The 18,713-nt window shown below is 36.4% G+C and overlaps 1 protein-coding gene across 3 annotated transcripts in view; it reads left to right on the top strand.

The window, feature by feature from the left end:
- The window catches only part of frmpd1b (FERM and PDZ domain containing 1b), a 33,977-nt gene that overhangs the window by 4,410 nt on the left and 10,854 nt on the right, over window positions 1-18,713 (top strand). For 2 of the 3 annotated variants that reach the window (XM_046848968.1, XM_046848969.1), the window contains 4 exons: window positions 3,608-3,744; window positions 12,481-12,592; window positions 14,228-14,391; window positions 17,710-17,812. In XM_046848968.1, coding sequence (XP_046704924.1) covers window positions 12,489-12,592; window positions 14,228-14,391; window positions 17,710-17,812 — 371 coding nt within the window. In that variant the 5' untranslated portion in view covers window positions 3,608-3,744; window positions 12,481-12,488. Of the gene's footprint in view, window positions 1-3,607; window positions 3,745-12,480; window positions 12,593-14,227; window positions 14,392-17,709; window positions 17,813-18,713 lie in introns of those variants that run through there. The other variant, XM_046848970.1, reaches the window with a different exon arrangement.

Below are 18,713 nucleotides of genomic sequence, written 5' to 3'. Positions count from 1 at the left end.
GTGTCAGCCTTTATTAGGGCAACACAGACAACACAATCATTGATTCCTCTTTGTTTCAGCTTAAAGACAAGATGACTCATCTCTGTTACAGATGCAGATTGTTATTGATTATCATCAAAGTCATGTTTGTTCCTGAACCATCCATGATGATAACCATTTCATCTCTTAGCTTATTTGATGGTCAAGGACCAACTTCTTAGCCAGGATACAATATTCAAGCATCCATCCTATAACTCAGTGGCTTGCTGGTCTGAATCCTTTGTGGTGTACCAAAGGCTTGTTGACATAGTAATTGTTGCGTGTGTTATTCATAGGAACAACTTAAAAAAACAACAACCCACTGTTGTGCAGCCTGAACAGTATTTTTAGCAAGCACAGCTGTTAAAGAAACTTGAGTCTGAATTCAGCAGTCTGGAGAGTAAGGAGGTACAGAATTTATTTCAGATGTATTTTGTTTGCATTGACTACATTTGATAAATGTGCTATCTTCAGGGCTTCTTGTCTATTGCAGTTATCAGCTACTATATTCAGCATCGCTCAGCTCTTTCTCACATTCTTTTCTTCCTCTTCCCCCTGTTTTTAACACCTTTTCCACCCATCCTGGCCTTCTCTGACACCGTACCTCCCAAAAGTGTCCTGCGATAGTCATTCTGCTAAAACAGTTTTCTTTATATTTAAAAGGAAATTCAATTATGCATGTTGTGTGTATTGTTTTTTTTGTTGTTGTTGGTTCTTCCAATCAGCTTTCCATCTTTATGAAAAGCTTTTTGCTCTTTGGCAGTGTCGCTTTCAATTTCGCCTCACTTATTTAATCCTGTTACCTTTGTTTCTTTATTTGTATCTCTCTGCAGCAATTTCTTAACCCTATGTTGCCTTTTTTTCCTGCATTATGAAGTCTCGTTTACAGCATGGGGCCATTGCGATGCAATAAGGAATTCATTTTGCTGCAATAACGAAATTTATTATTTATACATGAGTTAAAGTTAGCCCAGATTTCTGTGTGCAGAAAAAAAGGACAAGAAGGAGTCTAGAGCAGGCTTTATGTAGAGTGGAGACAAACAGGGATGAAACCTTTTCTGGAACCCAAGAGTTTTTACAGGAATTAAGTAACCTTGGATGCATTTCCACAGCATGTAGAGTTGTTTTTAGAGATTATTTTGGTTCTTACACAACAGATGGAAATGCATATTGCTGATTGGTTACAACATGCTTCACAGAATGACACTAGACACTGACATGACAACTTTTTGTTTAGCCTTGAACAACTTAAGTCTCTAGTTTCTCCATTGCTGTGTCTGAATGAAAGCTGCACTATGTAGGGTGTACTGATTTTGTAGTGCTGTCTGAATTCTTATTGTACAAACCACATAGTGCATTATCCTCCATAGTGCAGTTTCCAAGTAATGCATACTATTTCTATACCAAGTACCTTATGACTGCAATTTCTCTTAACACAAACTTTATTTGTTCAGAATGGAGCCCACATAGAGGAAATGAGTATAATGTCCTGTGGTTTAACACCAACAAAGGCCAACATGTACTTGTTAATTGTGTATTTAATGCATATTTATTTTTAATTCTTCTTTATTGTTTGCTATTTCCGCTACAATAATGGGGTAATTTAATGTTTGATCACTGATGTATTATTAAATATACAAAAGACTGAGACCACTTTGAAAACTTGGGATTTGAAAACAGATGGTATTAGGATGTATTTATTTGGACACTAAGTATTTCTTTATATGTATGTATATGTAACATTCTGCACTATTTGTAGGTCTCTATTTAGATATAAGCAAATGTTTAATACTGATCATGTTTACTGCATTGATTAATGGATCATATTTTTCTCTTATATAATCTCTTCTATTAAAACGTGTTCAGACGATCCTCTGATGGGTTTGATTTTATAATTGAGCAAATAAAAAAAAAAGCAGAAAGTTAACAATACCAAATACTAAGAAACTCGAGTCATACTAAAAAGATTGTCAATATTTTTGCTCAAATTCAAGTAAGGTGCATCTAATTTAGGATAAATGTAGTGGAGGTGGACATTTTAAAGGCAGACTAACAGGTCTTTGAGGGTCAGAATTCTAGCTGATAGACAGGTGTTCAAATACTTATTTGCAGCTGTATCATACAAATAAATAGTAAAAAAATCATACATTGTGATTTCTGGATTTTTTTTTTTTTAGATTATGTCTCACACAGTGGACATGCACCTACGATGACAATTTCAGACCCCTCCATGATTTTTATTGTACAGTTAATTGTGAATTCTTCTGGGTTGAGCTCTATAACATGCAATCTCATTGAATAAGCATACAGTTATTAATCATATACACAGGAACATGCACACATCTATTCATTGTAAGCTGGGTTTGAAACAAAAAAAAATGACTTTTTGTGTACATAAACAAAATTGCAAAACAAAAAATTGATTTACCAACATAAGTTAATAGGCTAAACCTAAACATTTTCCCAGTAAGCATAATTTCATGTCTAGACCTGCACACCTGCCTACAGGATATTAATTTAAAATAGCTGCTGTGGATGAGGCAGCAAAATCTAAGAAAAACAAAGCATTAAAAAAAAGAGAAAAGTTTTGTTTTTCCACAGTTTTACAAGCAGCAACTCACACTGCTAAGTTAAATGATGCATTGATAATATACATTTTTACATTTACATTTAGAGTTAAATGCAGTATTTGGTTTTAGCTAGGCTGTCTATAAGCAGTGTAGTTTATGTAAGAAGAAATTATCAACCCTTTATTTTATTACGTAATAACTGGTTATTGCAGGAAACTAAATACTTTTTGTTTTTGTTCAGATCAAATCCCTGATTTGTATTTCCGATTTGTTTATCAGCTAAAGAAGTCTTTCAAGTTCATAATCATAATGTGTCTCTTCTAAATTGTGGGCAAATGCTTTTTTTTTTTTTTTTTTTTTATAAAAGCATTTTATATAACTATACGATCCATAGAAATTAACAGGAAAAGGGTTTTTTTTTGTAATCTTTTTGGGTCAGTCACAACGAAAACATTGTAGTAAACTCGGTCAGTTTGTACAGGAAGTTGAATTTGGGCAGTTGCAGAAATGTAAATTGCTGATCATAAAAAAAAAAAAGCCTCAAACTATACAAAGCATTCTTTAACTAAAGATTCTATGTGAAATTATTTTACTTTACCTTGACTGTAAAGGGACTTCCACATTAGTGTACAATTTGCAATGTAATCATTTAGTGTCAATTATGCAGCTTGAGTGCAGCGGCTTTTTTAAACAGAAAACAAGAAATGGAACATGAAGCATTTCGAAGACGCTTTTGCAGGAAAAGAAAATGTAAGGTGGAGCTGTATGTCTAGGACACCAAGTGTAAACATGACTATTGATGTGTGTAGTGTTAAAAGTGAATTATGTGACCACACTTTACCTTTTCATTTATTTTTTTTATTAAGAAACAGTTAGAGCTTATTCTTTGAATATCTTGTTTTGTTTCTTCCTCAACCATTTTATTTTATTTTATTTTATTTTTTTAATTTTTTAATGGAACATGCAGTGACATTGTAGTTTAGATATACAATATTTATTTTCCTCGCTTTGTCTTGTAGATCTCCACTCTGGTCCTGATGGTTATAAAAGCATACCTCCGCTACCCTTTATCATATACAGGAAAGAAGGATGTGATATCCAAACCAATTAAGGAACTTCAGCGTTTTGAAACTTGTAAGACACTACTCACTCACAGGTAAGTGCAGATATCGATATCCATTTTATAGTATAAAGTATTCACTTGTTGACTTTGAAAAATCCTGGAATATTTTTTTTTAAATAAAATGTTATTCTGATTAATGATTACATCACTTTTTATAGATTTTTTTAAGTCATTAATCATGGGCTATAAGCAGGATTCATTTTTTTATTTTTGTGAGGTCCTCATTGTAGAACTGTGTCATAGTTCATATATCATGATGACAATTTTATGTTATAGATTGCAGTGTCTGCAATCTATACCTAACCCTAACCCTTTTTGCTAATGTTAATGCAACTATCAAGCTTGTAATGTTAAGGGGTTCACAATAAAAAGGGTATGATGCTCTGTGATATACACTCGTTTGTATCATGTCCAAAAAAAAATCATAAATTGTCATCCCAAGCTTTCCGCATTGAATCTGGCAGTTGGAGGTTATATGAGAGGGGAAAAAAAACTCCTTCCACTGTCTTTGTAGCTAGTTATGGACATTAGTCACATTTTTTTCTTATTGTGATGTAGTTACCTTATTACACTATCATTTCAAAGTGTCAAAACAAAAGTACTGTGACAATCATCATAGTTTCATTTTGTCATCATGTGTGTGTTAGTGTTCTTTATGAAGTTAGTATTCTTTATGAAGTCCACTGAAAATTATTTGGTCATCCATCAGCATTAGGTTGAGAATGTCCAGGCAGCTCATGATTAGATTTTTGATGTTTACTGCCACGATCAGATTGTGATCCCCCCCCACTCCACCAATATAAGCACCTGCTGGCCTGTAAAACACATTTTTTTCAATAAAATAAAAAACATTGCTTCAAATCATACATATTTAAAATAGGTAATGCAACTCCGTATACTCCATGGTGGAAATGGGGAATTTTATTTTATATATATTTTTTATATGCACAAGTTTTCTAATAAAATATTAAAAGCAATCAGTTTAATTGTAAATGTTACTGAATAATTATTGTTTTTGTAAACATTAATACATGTATACAGTATGTTTATAATAAATATGTACACTATAAATATAATTAAACACATAAAAAGCAGATATATCCTAAATCTCTAGGTAATTTTCTATTGTTTTCTGTACCTAAATCTCAAATAACATTTGGCATGTAGTGGACTAGAACATTTATAAGGGCATTATGTTATACCTTATGTAGTCAGCCTGCATGACTACATTCATGGCAAAGCTACAGTGGATAAAAATACAACACTGAATACAGTTGATAAAATGTATGATAAAATTGGCATTGCTTCAGTGGAATGAAGGATTTTGTCTTATGTTAAAAAAGTGAAAATGTCTGTCCCTAAGCATACACACAGTCCTGATATGTGTGAAATAATTCAAATGCATGTAAATGCTACACCTATAAAACGACACCTTTGTTGGAAATGAGTAGCATCCTGAATTACACAGAGTACCAAGATAGCTTAGCCAAAAACCTGTCAATGCCACTTTTTAAGCAGAAGATGGATGATAATAATTGAAAACAGTTTAAGATAAGTGGTTGCTGAAATGAGAATCGGTACTTTGCCTTTACCATCTCTGCTGGCCCCTGAGTCGAACCCTATTAAAAGCCTGTGGTCTGAGTTGAAGAGAGGCTTCCATAACCACACACTTTCCAATCTCAATCATCTGTAGTGGTCATGAAGGACTCATCTAACCTGATAAAGCATAATTGAATTATTATATGCTTTTGTACCAAGAGAGTTCACATATTATATAGGTGCCAATATATTATTTTTATTTTTATTTTTTGGGGGGGTTGGGGTGGGGTATCTAACAGAGCAGTATCTTTTGTATTTGTTTTGATGGCCTAATTAAACCATAAGCGATTAAATGGTTAAGTGTTTGAATATTTATGTTGCACACACTGCCGAGTTGCATCTTTTTTGTGGCAAATGCTGCATTATCAATAGGGAGATCTGTGCAGCTCTGCAGAGTCACACCTGCAGATACCACACCACTATTCTCACTTTACAGAATATTTTGTTTTTTTTGTTAACAGAGAAAAAGGTGAGGTGTTGACAACCAGTCAGTGTGCCTAACAGTGATCTACGTATGTGTGATTTTAGGTTTGCTACAGCCCGGCTCCATACCGGAGAGATATGCAGCACATCTTTCCGTATAGAAAGCGGTCAGCAGTATGTGATGCATAAAAAAAAACATTTACTGCAGCGATCCAAGATGTTATTGACCCACTGCCAAATGCAAAGCAAATGTGTGTCAAGAAATGGTATTTATTATATTGAGAGACTGTGAAGACATGCATAGCTGTTCTTACATTGTTAAAGTAGAAGCAGAGACATATTCTGGAGTGGAGTGATGCAGTTAAGCAAAGCAGGTGTAGAGTTACTGCAGGTTGCAATATGGTGTGAAAAGTGATATCAAAGCACAAGAATGAGAGATTTCTTAAGAACGAATTAAAGGGTTTACCACAGACATGCAGGTATCCTTCTTCAAAACTACAGAGAGAGAGACAGATAGCATGGCAGCATTATAACTGATGAATTTTTACAAATTTCTGCTGTCAGGTCAAGTCAAGTTTATTTCTATAGCGCTTTTCACAACAGACATTGTCTCAAAGCAGCTTTACAGAAATTAACAGTTAAGGTGAATAGTGTGCATTTATCCCTGATGAGCAGCCATGACGACTGTGGCAAGGAAAAACTCCCTTAGATGTTATGAGGAAGAAACCTTAAGAGGAACCAGACTCAAAAGGGGAAGCCATCCTCATTTGGGTGACATCAAGAGTGTGATTGTAATCTTTAAACAATACAGAACACTGGAGAGTGAGAACTAACATGAGAACTGGAATGTAAGATTATGAGTAATGATCTTTCTACAGTCTTTTACAGTCATTGTGGTTATAAAACTAGGAGCTACTGAGCAACTCATAAAATAGTCTGTCTAGATTCAAGGATGATTGTTCCCAGTTCCCTCTGCAGTGTTGGTTTGGTTTCAGGCTACCTTGATTCTATTGAACCCCACTGCATTTGTCTTATCACAAATATGTACAGAGAACACATGGCTTACAATAATATTGGTATTGACTATTATGTGCAGCAAAAGGTTTATATGCATCGATCGCTGTAATTCATCAGATGCTCTCAAGTAGGGTAAATCTGATGAGACTTCCGATCGCAAGGATTTTATGTTACATGCGTTTAAGTAAACTAATTACGTCACTGTCAGCAACACATGCACCAGTGCACCTGAGCATTACACGCATTCACTTTCACAGTTCCGGTGCAACCGAACTCGAAGCACCACTTACAGGTAGTCGTGAGTTCTGTGCTTGGAGTGCTTCCCAGTCCAAATGACATTTTATATTAAATTTTTTTTTTTTTATCCAGTTCATCCATGCTCTTTTTAAGACCAGAAAGCCAGCATACATGCAAAGTCATGACCTAGCATTTTCTTCAATCTGCTGCCTATTACAACACGGGGCAGCATAGGACACCAAAATAAGTGCTAGCTGCCCTCTTCCACACACCTGAACCCTAAGCTCCACACAATTGTCTAGTGTTGCTCTCTGATTGATAAGGGAGATAGTTATGTAGTACTTCCCACCCAAAGAGAACAGGCCATTTTGCCCTTTCTGACTCCTGACCATGGATGGCTGAGGCATTTGCGGCATTCGAACTCCTGACGATTAGCTGCCCCAGAAAATATATATATATATATATATATATATATATATATATATATATATATATATATATATATATATATACAGGGAGTGCAGAATTATTAGGCAAATGAGTATTTTGACCACATCATCCTCGTTATGCATGTTGTCTTACTCCAAGCTGTATAGGCTGGAAAGCCTACTACCAATTAAGCATATTAGGTGATGTGCATCTCTGTAATGAGAAGGGGTGTGGTCTAATGACATCAACACCCTATATCAGGTGTGCATAATTATTAGGCAACTTCCTTTCCTTTGGCAAAATGGGTCAAAAGAAGGACTTGACAGGCTCAGAAAAGTCAAAAATAGTGAGATATATTGCAGAGGGATGCAGCAGTCTTAAAATAGCCAAGCTTCTGAAGCGTGATCATCGAACAATCAAGCGTTTCATTCAAAATAGTCGACAGGGTCGCAAGAAGCGTGGAAAAACCAAGGCGCAAAATAACTGCCCGTGAACTGAGAAAAGTCAAGCGTGCAGCTGCCAAGATGCCACTTGCCACCAGTTTGGCCATATTTCAGAGCTGCAACATCACTGAGTGCCCAAAAGCACAAGGTGTGCAATACTCAGAGACATGGCCAAGGTAAGAAAGGCAGAAAGTCGACCACCACTGAACAAGACACACAAGCTGAAACGTCAAGACTGGGCCAAGAAATATCTCAAGACTGATTTTTCTAAGGTTTTATGGACTGATGAAATGAGAGTGAGTCTTGATGGGCCAGATGGATGGGCCCGTGGCTGGATTGGTAAAGGGCAGAGAGCTCCAGTCCGACTCAGACGCCAGCAAGGTGGAGGTGGAGTACTGGTTTGGGCTGGTATCATCAAAGATGAGCTTGTGGGGCCTTTTCGGGTTGAGGATGGAGTCAAGCTGAACTCCCAGTCCTACTGCCAGTTTCTGGAAGACACCTTCTTCAAGCAGTGGTACAGGAAGAAGTCTGCATCCTTCAAGAAAAACATGATTTTCATGCAGGACAATGCTCCATCACACACGCCCAAGTACTCCACAGCGTGGCTGGCAAGAAAGGGTATAAAAGAAGAAAATCTAATGATATGGCCTCCTTGTTCACCTGATCTGAACCCCATTGAGAACCTGTGGTCCATCATCAAATGTGCGATTTACAAGGAGGGAAAACAGTACACCTCTCTGAACAGTGTCTGGGAGGCTGTGGTTGCTGCTGCACGCAATGTTGATGGTGAACAGATCAAAACACTGACAGAATCCATGGATGGCAGGCTTTTGAGTGTCCTTGCAAAGAAAGGTGGCTATATTGGTCACTGATTTGTTTTTGTTTGGTTTTGAATGTCAGAAATGTATATTTGTGAATGTTGAGATGTTATATTGGTTTCACTGGTAAAATAAATAATTGAAATGGGTATGAATTTGTTTTTGTTGTTGCCTAATAATTATGCACAGTAATAGTCACCTGCACACACAGATATCCCCCTAAAATAGCTAAAACTAAAAACTACTTCCAAAAATATTCAGCTTTGATATTAATGAGTTTTTTGTGTTCATTGAGAACATGGTTGTTGTTCAAATTAAATCCTCAAATAAAATTAATCCTCAAAAATACAACTTGCCTAATAATTCTGCACTCCCTGTATATATATATATATATATATATATATATATATATATATATATATATATATATATATATATATATTTTACTGCAAGATTTCTAAAGCTGTCAGACTGATGCTTTATGTGTTAGCTGGTTAGCAAAGTATTAGCTGGGATGACTTGGGGATTGCAGACATTACTGGTTGCCCACTGACTGCATGGAACACAAATAGACTAATTTGTTGTTAGTGTGTGAATAATAGCTGTGTTCTCAAGTTGCAGTTTGAAGCTGCACCGAGTGTGATAGACTTCTGATAATGGTATAAAATATCTGAAGGCTGTATATGTGAGGGACGAGAACAGAGTGGTAAAAATGGATCTCGGCTATGGTGCTACAAGAGCTCATACATTAATGGATGAAGCATTTGGGCTTTATACCTTTTGACATGTCAACTTGGACAACTTAAGGAGTCAGCAAAGGCGTTAAGATCTCGACTGAATCAGCAACAAAATGTGCACACATATATACACACACACACACATGCATACAAACTGATACATGAGTTGAACAATCTCAAAACAAATATATGTACCTTTGTACTTTTCCACTAGCACACTCTGACACCTCTTTCTATCTGCAGTCTGGCACCAGGCATCTAAACGTAATCGTATATATCAGTGAACTACCACTCACAGTGTATTCCCCAGTCACACACACAGTTTCAATAACCATAGATCGAAAAAGCAGTGATTAGGTTATTTTATCTCCTGTTTTCTTACTGTCACTATTTTTCTCAGTGATAGCATGCGCTTACTATTGTATTTAATATGAAAGAATAGAGTTAGATGGAAATGGTAGAGGGTGGCTCTCCCACATCAACACACATGAGCATAGCAAAAGCACATTTTAATCTAATTTATCTCTAGTGTATGTGCAATGGCCATACATTTTCCAAAACATAGGAAAAGAACAGAAAACCTGTTAACTGAAGCTTTATAGACTTTGTGGAATACTGTCAAGCAATAATGAGCAATATTTAATTAACATAGAAAGTGCATTCATACCTATTAAAATTGCACTGTAGCAATAAAGTGTTAGAATATTAATTTACACATCTTGTATTTACGGTGACCATGCAATATGATGCTCTGCAGTCTTTGGCTTATTTGACCTGGAAATGTGGTTTTCTGGAGTTGTACCCTATTTGTCATTCTGAGGTAATTTATTTTTTACTGTCAGCCACTCTACTTATTTTCCTTTTGCTTATTAAATGTTTTTTTTTGTTGTTGTTGTTGTTGTTGTTTTTTGCACCATTATATGTAAACTCTATAGACTCTATTCAACCCCAGGTTGAAGTTTCTAAACTATTCAAACCAGTTAAGCAGTTCAAACCATGCTACAGTTAAAGATACTAATCTTTTTTTTTTCCATTTTAAAAATGATTTAAAAAATTTACCTTTATCAACATTATTTTATACAAGGTGCTTTTGCTACCTGCAGATCGTAATAGGTGTTCCTATTAATGTGGAAGATGGGTGTATTTGACTGAAGAAGTTCTCAAAGCTTATGTTGCATATACATTTTTTTTTACAGTAAAAAACACTTCATTTTAGCTTCCATAATATGTGGGGGGGATGTATCATTATTTTACAGGACAGAATGCAGAAAAATGTAGTCTGGGTTAGTTGTACTAAGGCTACAGCTGTTACACAGTAACTGAATAAAAGCACTTTCGTTTGACTGGAAGAAAACATTTGCATTGGTAGTTTTAAAATGCCACCTCATATGACCCACCAACAGAGAGGAGATTCCTTCATTATGCAGTAAAAGAGTAATTAGGGAGTGAGTGATGGCCAGCAGCTGCACATGTCAGATCAGCTCTGTTCGGGTCGAAGTGGATCAGCACAAAGGAAGAGCTAGGGCTGTCGAATCATGCAGGAAATGCAGTTTAATCCTTTAATACTAAGCACACACACTGTGAGCATATACCTTTTGTGTGTATGTACGTAAGCACACAGCAGTGGATGAAATAGAGAAGGGTTTGAGCATAGTCTTGGCTGCAACTGTTAAGTGTTGTGTGCTCTGATTACAGATTGGGTTCATGTGCTTGGCAAGTAGAAGTTGTAGAAGTTTAGCAGGTCAGTTAAAAAACTTTTTGTTCCTTTTTTCCACAGCAGTATAGAAATCACTGATGCAGGCAGTAAGGCTGAGGTCAGGCGCCATGACACTGAGCAAATGTGAATAAGAGCAGCGTTTTTTTTTTTCCCTTGTTAAAGCATGAATGGACTCTTTCTTTCTGCCTTTTTGTCGCTCCCTGTCTCTGTGTCCCTCTATAGCTCTTAGCTTTAGGAGTCCCTCTCTCTCTCTCTCTCTCTCTCTCTCTCTCTCTCTCTCTCTCTCTTTCTCTCTCATATTCATATATATATATATATATATATATATATATATATATATATATATATATATATATATAAATAATGAGAGAGAAAACAATAGATATATACTGCATTCGATCATCACACATAGTGTGCAATGATTGTGTGTGTGTGTGTGTGTGTGTGTGTGTGTGTATATATATATATATATATATATATATATATATATATATATACACACACACACACACACACACAATCATTGCACACTATGTGTGATGATCGAATGCTATATATCTATATCTATCTATCTATCTATATATATATATATATATATATATATATATATATATATATATATATATATATATACACGCACACACACACACATACACATACACAATCATTGTACACTATGTGTGATGATCGAATGCAGTTCTATAGCTGGAGTAAAGGCTCATTGATTACTCAGTTTCATCACCAGGTCAATTCATCATATTTAAGCACAGTTAAGATACTACCATTGATGGTGTCCCTGTGGTTTAGCAGAGTAGTTAATGGTCTATTTATCAGTGACTGGAGCTTTTATAGCCCCCTGTATCTCTACGCAATGATGGGGAAAATCATATCATAAGAGAGTGTTTCTTTATTCTTATAGCTGAGAGGCAACATGTACAGAAGTATAAGAAATGTAAAAGGTGTGTCTGACAATGTGCAGGCTCATGTGTATGCGTCACCCCCAGAACAAACGCATTTATGTGTTTGCTTCTGAGATTACGTGAGAGCATGTTTCTGTCTTTACTGTTAAATCTGCTGTTTTGTAAATACACTGTCTCATTCAGTGTTTCACTGATGTTTACTGACACAAGTGGTTACAGACATGATGGATAAAGTGTGGGTTAACTGAATAGAACTGTGAATATTTTTATGTATAATATAAATGCAGATACAATTCTGATGGCCATATGCTGCAATTAATGAGAATTATAATCAGTTATTGTAGATTATAATCAAAGAACTTGCCATCTGTACTGCCATCAATCCTGTTACTTAACATGGTTTTCAAACTTCTTTTCTCTCTATTTAAGTCATTTAAATGGAGGAAAGAGAGAGGAGTAGGAGTCGCTCTCCACGCAGGGTGCGTCGGGTAGAGCAGGTTGTGGGGAGATGGCTGCGTCGATCACGGGACTCCCTCAGCAGGTAGACTTCACACACAAACACACACACACACACACACACACACAACAAATGTAATTAATTAAGCTAGCTCTTAATGTGGTCACACAAGTGCTTTTCACTGCAAGTGTAATGACAAAAAGCAGCAAATCTAAATCTGACACCCATAAACACCCTACTGTGCAAATACAATAATGGATTTCTTCTCTATTTGTCTTTGCTCTTGTTTGCTGTCTCACAGTACAATGTGCTAATCATTTATCAAATGTGCATACAGCATTGCATGTTGTGTTTGTTTTGCTGATTGTGTTTGCAGGTCAGTTGTATTCATCTTTCACTCTTAGCCAACTTGCTGATTACCATGCACAAAGAATACTGTGTTCCAGAACAGTGTTCAACTGCTGACAGTGCTGTTCTTGTCAAATGTGCACACGGCTTCTTAAATTTGTTTATCACACCTTAATGGAAAATTATACTGGTTCACTGACCATTGTGTACTGTTTTATTTTTAACACAAACAGTCTCAATGAAGAACATATATGAAGTTTAGTTAAAAGGATATGATTTGTCTATTGACATTGTGACTTGTAGGGGTTTCTAATCACTTTTCTGATCACCACATGCAGAAGATGAAACTTTTGTTGATTTAGTGACCATGCTAGCCTTTTTAAGATCTTGTAACTACCAGTTTAATGGCTGAACCATGACATGTGGGTGGTTATTAATGAACAGCATAAAAACACATCAAGTCAAGTCAAGTTTATTTCTATAGCGCTTTTCACAACAGGCATTGCCTCAAAGCAGCTTTACAGAATTTAAGAGTTAAGGTGAACGATGTGTATTTACCCCTGATGAGCAGCCATGGTGACTTTGGTAGGGAAAAACTCCCTTAGATGTTATGAGGAAGAAACCTTGAGAGGAACCAGACACAAAAGGGGAACCCATCCTCATTTGGGTGATATCAAGAGTGTGATTTATAAATCTTTAAAACAATAAAGAACTAATATGAGCACCAGAATGTAAGATTATGAGTGATATTCTTTCTACAGTCTTATACAATCATTTGAGATTATGGAACCAGGAGCTACTGAGCAACTCCAAAAAAAGCTTAACATTTGTGATCATCATAAATCCAACACAAGCTTCTCCATGCCAGAGCCTTTAAACACTCAAAGAGGTCCAATGTCCAAACTCCACATGAAGTGGGATCCAAATTGCACTACTTCTTTAAAGGTCCACAATTATGGTAGATTTCTACTCTTACCTTTGAGTTCATGGGTTACCATCCAATGTCAAATGTTTTATTTATTTATTTTAAATCTACACACAACACAATATACAATACACTACACATTATATTGTGGAAATGATTTATAAAAGTATATCTTTCCTCTCAAGGCCAATTAAAGGAATATTGAATATTACACAATAGCAAAAAATAAATAAAAAATGAACACATCAGATGTAGATGATGTATTACATGTCTATAATGACACTTTGAAATCCTTGGATATATTTTATTGCTGAAATTAAACCAAAGGTGCATTATAACCATCAGAGAGATGGAATCTACACCTTGTCATTAAAAAAAAGCTGTGAGTGTATACATATAGGTGTATGTGTGAGCTCACCTTAAATTCACTATGCTGTTTCTTAAAGGGAGCGTATTTTGGGGGACAGGAAGTCAGGCCGCTCAGACGATGGAGGCCAACACCATTTCCCAGTAAAGGAGACTGTGGAGGTGATCAGAGATGCTGTGCTGGACTCGCATGGCTTTACACTCTCCACACAGCTTCCCCTGCTGGTCAGGGATGTTATTCCAGGTACACAAGAAACAGCATTAGGTATATGTTAAAAACCATTTACTGGTAGTTCCATTTGCTTAGACAACATCAGTGCAGTTAGTAGCATGTCAAAGGGTCCCTTCAATAAACACATTTAATCCAGTTCTGTCTCTATTGTGTTCATAGTGTGATTTGGTTTTTTTTGTTGCTGGCTCAGATGGATTTAATGTGCATACTAGTAAGCTATAGACCTAAAGATAATCAGCTCTTGTCAAGTTAAGCATTTCTTAAATGGTAACAGACTTTTTATGGTAGCTGTTACAAGGGATTTTTTCTCTATCGGTGAAGAGTTTCTGACATACGCCTGCGCTGTACCAGAGAGACAGAGTCGGCACACCATTTAGCCAGCTGCTGCGACACATCTTAAGCTCAGATTTAACTCTGAAATCGGCTTAAATGGTGGGTGCATGGCAAATTAAAAATGCACAAGGTTTGTCGATGTTGTGGAAAAAATTTCCCGCAATCTCTGATTCGTATTCTCATTGCAATATGGTTTAATTAAAAAAAGGGAATCCGAATAAGTAGATGTATGCATGACTGATACTGAGTGACACGTGTTTTTTAATAATGAATTTCTCTATAGTTTTACAAGTATTTTTAGTTTTTTTGATAGCACTGTCTTGTTTTCCTTGTGCTTCCCCCCTTAATATTAATATTTGCAGTACACACCTTTTTTCCCCACTCATCACAGCCTCCTTCAGCGAAAAAAGGAGGAAAAAACTCCTTAGTATTTGTCATCTAGCAAAGTGCACTTGCGTTAATAACAAGTAATGGTGCCACTTGATGTACAATAAATAAAAATAGAATGCTTAAAAAACATTTTGACTTCTGCAGTTTGCTTGCTGACTGTAGAATTCTCTCTTAATTATTTTAGACCTTGTTTCTTTTATTTTTAGCTGGGGCCTCTACAAAAGGCAGGGACTTGGACAAGCTACTCTTTGAGATAGCACTGGGCCACATTCTTCAGTGTATAGTTGCTGTCTGAGTACAAACCTGGCAACGCTGTCTCACTTTATTACACGTCACATTGCAACATTTCCCACCCAGTGCTCATTTTATATTTAATAAGTTGTATGGATTAACTTGGGGTTTGGTTGTTAGGTGAGAACTGAATTCTATTGGTTGTGATTTAAAGGACCGGATGGTCAGAGTTAAAATTTGATTAGATGCTCTTTTCATCGAGAAAACAATAGCCTTGGTAGGGCAAAGCAATCGTGCTGCTTCTCATCTACAAACAGTCTGACATTTACTCTGTCTGTCTTTTTGGTTGCTGTGCATGTGTGTGGCTGTCATGAATACTTCTCCCACTCTGTGTGAAGCATCCAGCTGTGCACCACATCAAATCAGATTCAACTTTCTTCACCCTGCCATTTTCTTTTCTATCCTTCTTTTTAATTATCATGGCCAGGGTTACAGTGAACACTCTCTTAATCACTTCTTTCCCTGTGTGTGTGTGTGTATGTTCAAGAGACAGAAAAAGTCTAAATCGGTCACACGCAATTATCCCTGTTTGGTTTGTGTGATTGCGTCTCATGCCTGTCAAGTTCAGAGAGCAATGAGAACCAGCTGCATCTCTTCTATTTATTTCATTCTATAAGATGCAGGTGCACTCAGGGACTAATGTGTATGTACACACACACACACACACATTTTGACACATTCACTCACACGCAGGCCACTAACTTGGCTCTATATTTCCTCACACATGTAACACACTCTTTAAACTGCATCCTCTTACCTAAACAGACTCTCACTTTTGTGCACAGCCACATATATGCACATATACTTCCTCACTGTCAGAGAAGCAGCATGCTGACACCATGGCTTCTGCGGCAGAACCAGCTGATCAGAGCCCAGTGGGAGAAACTTGCTGCCCTCCAGCCTGATAATTACATTCTAGAGGAGAGGGAGAGAGGGAGGGAGAGAGGGAGGGAGAGAGGGAGGGAGAGAGGGAGGAGGAGAGAGGAGGGAGAGAGGAAGGAGAGAGGGAGGGAGGGAGGAGAGAGGAGGAGAGAGGAGGAGGGAGGAGGGAGGGAGGAGGGAGGAGAGGAGGGAGGGAGGGAGGGAGGAGGAGAGAGGAGGAGGGAGAGAGAGGAGATGGAGAGGAAGATGGAGAGGGCGATGGAGACAAGAGGGGTGAGAGAGAGGGAGATGGAGAGGGAGATGGAGACAAGAGGAGTGGGAATAGGGAAGGAGACATAAGAAGGAGTGTGTGCGTGTGTCTGTGCATGCATGCTTGTTGCCAAGGTATATTTTGGCCTAGAACCAAGGTGAGAAAGAAAGAGAGTGGGATAGATACAAACACAGCAATGTGCAGTCTGGCGAAGAGAGCGAAGAGATATCATTAAAGGAGGGGGTATTTTTACAGCAGGAGGGCAAATTGTGTGTGTGAGCATTTACACACGTATGTGAGTGAGGTCTTATTCTGACCTAAAGAGAAGGGTGCCTGACCAGAATACTGAGCATCTTGCAGTATTCAGGTCATTTCTCTCTGCATAAATACTGAAGAAGAAAAAAAACATTCTCTATGTTACATAATGCAGTACCTAAATGGTACAGCAGTATGACTCAAATATAAGTACTCATTCAAATTTAGTTATGTAAAATGTGATTTTAGCAAGTTCCTTTATTCAAGGTTGCTGTCATAATCAGGGTAACAATTTACTTTCTTACCTTTCTTTTAGTTAGTTTATTAAGAATTTTTCCTTTATTTGTTTCCTTGATTTAAATAGTCATATATTTTGTTATAAATGTAGTTGAGCTATTTTTCCATCCAGAGCAATACATAAATTCATACTCAAACAAATACATTTTATAACAAAAAAAAAAGAAAAGAAAGAAATTAGCAGACTAAAAGCATGAATCATCACCATCATTAACATCAGCTTTATCATGTCTGACATGCTTTATTGTCTGTATTGATGTTATGTAACATAATTATGTAACATCATCAAAAAGCCTGCAGTTCCTAAATTAAAGGAAATTCACTGCAACCTGCAGTAAATCAGAAATAGGGTTTTTCTGTTAGTTTTATGCCTTAAGCACATTTTATTTAAATCTCAAAGAGCTTCCTCTTGACTGTTCTGTATATAGAATATAATATATTGACATTCTACAATGTTCCTTGAGCTTTATATAGCCTTTATACGCCATTTGGCATTTAATTAGAGGGGAAAGTGTTGTTGTGTTGCTGTAACACATCACTATCCACAACAATACTGATGTTGATAAGCTTCTTACACTGTAATTAAAAGACAATTTATACATTTTCACGTGATTATTTTGGTCAAATTGTAGGAGGACCAGCAGATGGGCGGCTTTTACCAGGTGATCAAGTATTGAAAGTGAATAACAAAGCCATCGATGACCTATCTCCTGAATATATAGACAACATGATTAGGTAAATCATTATTTTTTTGTCTCTCTCAACATGCATTTTTCTTCTCCTTACAACCTGAAATGAATGTCCCATACAGCAAAAGAGCAGTCCTACCTAGCATAAGGTAAATAGGTTTTCTCTTTGGAGTCACAAGACATTTTGTTATGTCGCAACTGAGTTGGTGGCTACAAATAATTGAACCTGGAAGCCATAATTGGGAAATATATCTAAAGCTCCTTTTTTCTACATTTCAAAACAGCTTCCTGTTCTATGTTTTCAATAATTTAAACAGGAAACTCTACAGTGCCTACAGTTTTACCGACTTCCTGAAACCTTCACTGGGTCTTTTAAAGAACCCTAACTGCAGTTTAAAGTATACAAATGACACATTATTCTAACTAGGAATTCTGACAGGAAATATATGATACTCTATATGTACTGTTTAATTAGGCTTTTAACCTCAAATGACACAAACTAGACTACTTTGAATATATTAATGTGTTTGTTTAATGTTACTGATCATTTTTCGTCTAACCCTGTATGTAATATTAATTCTGCCCATTTACACTGTATTGTTGCTAAAGATTATAACAAGCTCATAATTTATTTATTTATGTATTAAAAGCATTTTAAAATATTAATGCATATTAAAATATTCTTAATGCTGCTATTACCTATGCTACTATTCAAATGTTTTAGCACATGCTGGATAAAATTTATTCCTTAAAAATTCTAGAACAAATTAACTGGAAAATGCACTAATATAACATATACAATAAACAGACAAAAGTATTGGGACACCTGACCTGTTCAGCCATATGTGGTTCTTTCCCAAATTGTTACAACAAAGTTTGAGGCACACAGTTGTGTAGGTCTTTGAATATGGAAGCATTATATTTTCTCTTCATTTGAACTAAGAGAC

Source organism: Silurus meridionalis, chromosome 5, assembly GCF_014805685.1.
Source record: "Silurus meridionalis isolate SWU-2019-XX chromosome 5, ASM1480568v1, whole genome shotgun sequence".
NCBI classification, from domain to species: Eukaryota; Metazoa; Chordata; class Actinopteri; order Siluriformes; family Siluridae; genus Silurus; species Silurus meridionalis.
This window is presented reverse-complemented; position numbering and strand designations above follow the sequence as displayed.